Below are 6,531 nucleotides of genomic sequence, written 5' to 3'. Positions count from 1 at the left end.
TGTGTGTGTGTGTGTGTGTGTGTGCGTGTGTGTGTGTGTGTGTGTGTGTGTGTGTGTGTGTGTGTGTGTTAAATTATTGAGAATATAGTTTCAAGTATGTAAATTTTTACAGATAAAGATATGGTTCCAAAACAGGCGGACCAAGTGGAAAAGAAAATATACTAATGACGTTGAATTATTGGCGCAACAATATTATTCGAGCCTAGGAATTCCAGCACCTCGTCCCATTTTTGTTGGGGATCGATTGTGGTAAAAAAGCCTAAGTCTTTGCATTAATGAAATATAAATTATCTCATGTTTTTATACATATAGTACAATAACAATGTACTTTTAGGTTTTTTAATTACCCAGGACAACCACAACCGGGAGTACCACTTCTCCCACAGTATTTAGCGCCATTGCCATTGCATTCTGCATTGCCTGTTGTACAAGCGCTACCCAGTAACTTGTCGGTAAGACAACAAACATCTATTTTCCAAAATATACCGACCAATCATATTACCCATCTTACTCAGAGATTGGACTTCAGGCATCATGATCCTTAGATGATGCAGGTGCATCATCGGTGGTGAACAATGTAAAACTTAAATAATATTATATGTGTCATATGCGGCGTAATATTAAAATTAATAAAAACGGAGATGTTTCATCATTCATTTAAATACTAAAAAAATAAATTTGATTCCAGAGAATATAGAAGATATTTCTATAGAAGATAAGTATAAACATCTGTGCTCCATCTAACTCGTATTAGCTTGAAATTATATTTAGATAAATACATTATTGTTTGTCCGGGAAAAAATACTTTCGTGTAAATAAATCACACTTGTAAAATATAATAGTGTCTATAAATGAATTTATTATAAAAATCCGCAAAATTCTGTGATGTAAAGTTTGTATAAGGAGCACATAAAAATAATAAGTCTTCAATATGTTTGTACAATTATTAATATTTCTTTATACATTTATAAGAATACATAGAATATATGTTCAAAATAAATATAACTTCTTAATACTATTAGATATAAATTAAGTATATGATATTATAATCATTAAGAAAAAAAGAAAATTGAGAACAAATTGATAATATATATATGTATTAAGTTTATATAATTAATGCAAATTAATATCACTTTTAAATTTTATGTTATATAAAATCTTTATTATAACTATTATACAAAATTTATATTTATTATCACAGAGCAGAAGGAGACAATATTTTACCAACTCCCAAAATTTTTTCATCATGGGCTGCCTGATCTTGAATAATCTTTGCATATCTTTCATTGTCCTGCAAATCTTCTTCATCCAGCATTTCTTGCATTCTTTGCTTGTATCTAAAATCCTTTTGTGTTATACAAATAACATAATTTAAAACTAATAATATTAAATTTACATATATACTTACATTTCACTATCAGGATTATTTTCTTGATTTCTGCATTTATCTAATTTCTTTTCTAAAGCTCTTACTACTTCTCGTGATGGTGGCTCCACACATTTAGCCATTGAGCGTATTTCTGTATAAATTTTTACATATGAATAATTTATAATAAGTGTGCAAATTCATACAATATATAAGATATTACAATATATAAGATATATATATTTACTGCGAACAGCTTCTATAATTCCTCCTAATTGTTCTCTTGAAAATAATATATCAGTAACATAATTGTCCAAGTTTGCATTAGCTTTGGATGCTGCGTGTAAAGTTGCAGCCAATGCAACTTGACTCGGAGCATAAAGAAGAACACTGTCTGTCAAAAAAACTCTTTCTAAAAACTCATCTATATATTGTCTTAATTTTTCAGGGTTTTCCAAAGACATATACCTTGTCTGCAAAAATAATTGTGATGTATTTATACCATACTATGTATTTAACAAATAATTACATACCTTTATATCAATCATCAATCCTTCTACAGGTCTAAATGGATTGTGAACTGTAAGATTATAATTCAACTGCTGCATTAGAAGCAGCTCATTATTAAGAATAATATCAGATGCTTTGTCTCTATCACCTTTAATATTTGCTACAAATTGGGATATAGAAACATTAAATTCTTCAACCTGAAACAATATTTACATGTGAAAATTAATATTATAATAAATATTGTGAAAATTGATATAATAAATATTGTGAAAAACATTGATATACTAAGGAAAATTACTTTGCATGCTAGGTAAACACAAGTGACCAAGATTTCTTTTGGATGATAGTCCATTACACTGTTCCTCAGATAAAATCTTTTAAAGTAATGTAAGGCAGTAGCCACAGTGGCACGAGGCATTGGTGGATTAAAACGTCGACAGAAGTCTCTCAATTGTAATTCATAGAAACGAAGTAGTGTACGTTCTTCACTATGTGAGAGAAAATGTTCCTCCTTTTGTTCTGTCTATTCAGATAATAAATTGGATATTATGGATCAGATAATAAATTGGATTACATGATTATAATTATATCATATATAGGAAATAACTATTACTAATAAACACAGTACATATTTAGTAAATTTACAATAAGCAGCATCACCATAACTTAAATTTTCAACATCAACATTGCATCAATTACATCAATATTGATATTTGATCTCATTAATTATATCACATGTACAGAAAAAAAACATTTTAACAAAGCAATTTAAAAGAAATGATAGTTAATCGAGCATGCACGTGTATTGTATAAAAAATGGATTTACATTCATGTTAGCTCCGTGCTTAACAATAAAATCAGCATTAGTTTTCTCCCTTAATGTGGTTAAGTCGGTTTCATCGCTGAACATCCAGTGTTTCTTTTGTGTACTTTGTGGAAACATCTTAATTGTATACGTAATTAAAAAATAAATAAAAACGAATTAAGAGCCGGTAGGAGTCGAGGACAAGTCCTGACTTGACTCTGGAAGCTTAGTAAACAACAACACCAATCACTGTTCTGTGTGCTTAGTTATTCTTCTTCTTCTTTTTATTTTACTTGCACTCAGACTTTTCTCTATTGCCCTTTCATCCAAAATACCGATATAAATTAAAAAAAAAAAAATCAGATCCGAACACGCTTAATGTAACGGCGGTTAGGCCGGAATTTGTGTGCGTTGTATATATGTAATACTACTATATTGGTAATCGCCCTATGCTGCCTATAAGAAGAACTTATCCCAAAATGGAAGGACAGACGATGTCCGAGGAGTGTATTTTGATCGTAGTGCGCAGGCGCGATAAGATGATATATATATATATATATATATATATATATATATATATATATATAAAGTAAAGTTGGCCACACACACTTTCCGTAATAGTAAGCCCTCACACATGAAATGACATAACATTGCATGTACATAGCATAATACTGTATGGACTAATGAGTATCGAGTATTGAGCATCAAGCATCAATATGGCGGCTAAATACTCGATACTCATTGATCCATACAGTCTTATGCTATGCACATGCAGTTATGTCGTTTCATGTGTGAGGGCCCTAAAGGCCAAATCACACTAATGATTGGCGATTGATAATTGACGATTGAAGATTGGAACTTGACCAATTAGAACAAAGCAAGCCAAGGTTGAAGCTCGTTGATTCGTCAAAATCTAATCTTCAATCGTCAATCATCTATCGCCAATCGCTAGTGTGATTTGGCCTTTAGACGTAACATAAGAATTGACCAATCATGTTGAGAATCGTCGAATTGTAAGGTCGCCATTTTTGTGAATACTCGATCGTAATTGGTCAATTCTTTCGTTACGTCTTACGGTTAGGCTGGGAGCACAGGCTTTTGCATAACGCATAACGCATAAGGGAATCAACTAATCAGAGACCTTTATTTCCCTCTTCAGGATAGAAATAAATGACTCTAATTGATTGATTTCCTTATGCGTTATGCATTATGCGTTATGCAAAAGTCTGTGTTTAGGCCCTTACTGCTACGGAAAGTGTGTGTGGCCAACTTAAAAGTGCCAGTGCGTGACATGTACCTAACCTGGATAGCTGCTTCTTCATCTGTGTAAATTGATATTTTCATTTGCAACTGCTTTTTTTCTTATAAATAGCATCTCTGGGTGCTCATGTTTATAGCATATGGTATATATAACCTATTATATACAACTTTGTACAATATATTTTATTTTCCCATTAGCGAATACAATCTATCTGACGCATGCGCATAACGTTCATAATAAACGTTCATAATTTACTCAGAAAAAGAGAGAAATACATATTCCTGCATCGTAGTTCCCGCACCGGACTTCTCTCTCATTTAGCAATATAGTAGTATTACATATATGGTGAATATATGGGATGCCTTAACAAAAATGGCCGTCACTTTTTGCCTCAACTGTAACTAGGGAGTTAGTAGTCTAGTAGTTTAAAGAAGTCTGTGGTTCTAACTAACATATAAGGCGCACTTTGTTAGATGGCGTCTCGAAAGTGCGCCTAGTAAAGTCACTAGATATATAGGCCGGTATTCATAGTCGAATTTTATTTCAAGACTGTTTTAAGTAATGTCTTAAGATGCGAATACTGCTCTGTGATTGGTTCATGACATCTTAAGACAGTATTTAAGATGATCTTAAATATAAGATCGGACTATAAATATCGGCCTATGTCACGTATACTATAGATTTTCAGTATTTACAGTAAATATCAGAATGCAGACTTTATAGGGAGTTTGCTAGCGTCATTACTATTATTCCAAGTTCCATATTTTGAACTCTCTTTTCTCGCTAAGAGAAAAGTGATTGGCTATCAGCTATTTTTAGAGTTTCTAAAAGTAGCTGATAGCCAATCACAAAGCTTATAAAGTCATTTTTAGAGGTGATTATATTAAGTCTGTTCTTTTTCGTTGCACTGGTGCAATAAACGTGAAACAAACATATATTTGTCTCATTCCAACTTATTTCAGCAGTACAGAGCTATGTTCAGAAATCCTACTCGATTAGTACAGTAACATTTAATTGACCAATCAAGGCAAAAAGAACTAAGATTTATTTATTATGATTGATTTATATAAGTAAAGCCAGCGGCGTACGATGCTTGTTTTCATGCTGGATTGCTTGCTGGATGGAAATACTCTGTTCTGATTGGTGCATTTCTGAAGACGTATCAATCAGAATAGAATATTTCCATCCAGCAAGCAATCCTAAGTATTACACGTTTTATACGTTTTAATACGTATTATACATATTATACGTATTTTATCGTATAATTTAAAAAACCCGAGAAAATGCTCGAAAAACCCAACCCTGCTCGTGGTTGTTCTTAGGCTTCTCTCTGCTATCAGCATATTATCTACCGATGGGAATAGCTTAAGATTATTGATTCTAGAGTGCAGCACTAATCACATTTCAAAGTGATTTTCAGTCGATATAGCCAGAATCTGCATGTCTTACCGTTATACATCACTAAATATTCTCTCTTGCAGAGAAAGTATTGTATATATTTAAAACTTGAATGTGTACATATCTTTTTATTATTATTATACAGAAATATACAAAAATATGCAAAATTATGATTTACTCAATTACAAAATGCATGTTTCTTATTATAATTTTTCACAATTTATCTATTAATAGTTAAGTAAGAATCATCAAACTTTAAATAATATAATCGTTATATATAAACGAAATGCTGTTCTCTATGATTAAAATAATGATGTCTCTGATGTGCTTAAGATGTTTTTTATGAAAATTCTTAGTATATTTTTTATTAAGTTATAAAAGGGAAAGTAATTAAAAATCTATATCCCAAATTCGAATTTTTTATCTTTTTAAAATAGAAGTTGTAATCACACATATCTTTTAACTATAATAGAATTGTGAGACCTAATATTACATTAAATGTAATTCAAGTATAGAGATTGTGCCACCTTTATACGATTGTACAAGGGTGATTGAATTCCAAATATATACAGCTACTCTCTCAACCGACTGCACCACTTGTAACATACCTTGGAAAAGGGTCGCTACGTTTTCTGGCAATAGATATGTACGCGCGGGTAATAAACAAGATCACGAGACTGGTCGATGGTGGGGTATGACGGGTGGAAAAAGGGATGAATGGAGGGAGGGACGGGTGGCCGATTTTAATATGGACGCCCCCGCAAGCGGTTGTGCGTCCGATCTGAGTAGGCGTTCCTACGACCCTTTGTCAACCGACAACGCCGCTGCATCTTATCGCGATCGCAGTCGGGGATCTCCCATTCCGCTTCTCCGCCACGTTCGGCCCTCGAGGCCATCGCTGTCGCTGCCGCTTGTTCAAGCAGAGAGACGTTGGGCCCTTCCACCCGTTATATCGGCGGCTATAACTCTCCGCGTCGTTTTTTCAACGCTGGTTTACGTTGCCGCGACTTCGTCGTCGTCGTCGTCGTCATCGTCACACTATGCGATCTGGCCTGCCGATCTTTGTCCGGTACGCAGTTGCAGTCTAATCGCATCGATCAGAGACAGAAACTGGTTCGTTCTGCCGCGGATTTATATATGACGATGCGGCTTGCGTGAGTAGACGTAAGTCTGGTCTACGATGTTCCGGAA

General features: G+C 33.4%; 2 protein-coding genes across 5 annotated transcripts in view; one reads left to right on the top strand and one right to left on the bottom strand.

The window, feature by feature from the left end:
* Positions 1 to 839, top strand: part of LOC116849425 (homeobox protein MSH-D-like) — a 10,700-nt gene extending 9,861 nt beyond the window's left edge. For 2 of the 4 annotated variants that reach the window (XM_032826565.1, XM_032826562.1), the window contains exons 4-5: positions 113 to 249; positions 335 to 839. In XM_032826565.1, coding sequence (XP_032682456.1) covers positions 113 to 249; positions 335 to 545 — 348 coding nt within the window. In that variant the 3' untranslated portion in view covers positions 546 to 839. The remainder of the gene's footprint in view (positions 1 to 112; positions 250 to 334) is intronic. The other 2 variants (XM_032826566.1, XM_032826563.1) reach the window with 2 other exon arrangements.
* Positions 840 to 1,140: 301 nt separating this feature from the next.
* On the bottom strand, positions 1,141 to 3,194 carry LOC116849424 (cyclin-H). The gene is made up of 6 exons (XM_032826561.1): positions 2,703 to 3,194; positions 2,175 to 2,399; positions 1,900 to 2,073; positions 1,614 to 1,839; positions 1,409 to 1,520; positions 1,141 to 1,337 (listed from the first exon to the last, which is right to left on the bottom strand). Exons 1-6 carry the CDS (start codon positions 2,817 to 2,819, stop codon positions 1,196 to 1,198), a joined length of 996 nt encoding a protein of 331 aa, XP_032682452.1. The 5' UTR covers positions 2,820 to 3,194; the 3' UTR covers positions 1,141 to 1,195.
* Positions 3,195 to 6,531: the final 3,337 nt, after the last annotated feature.

Source organism: Odontomachus brunneus, unplaced genomic scaffold (genome assembly GCF_010583005.1).
Source record: "Odontomachus brunneus isolate Ranch 3 - 2012 unplaced genomic scaffold, Obru_v1 Obru_scaffold_115, whole genome shotgun sequence".
Taxonomy (NCBI): domain Eukaryota; kingdom Metazoa; phylum Arthropoda; class Insecta; order Hymenoptera; family Formicidae; genus Odontomachus; species Odontomachus brunneus.
This window is presented reverse-complemented; position numbering and strand designations above follow the sequence as displayed.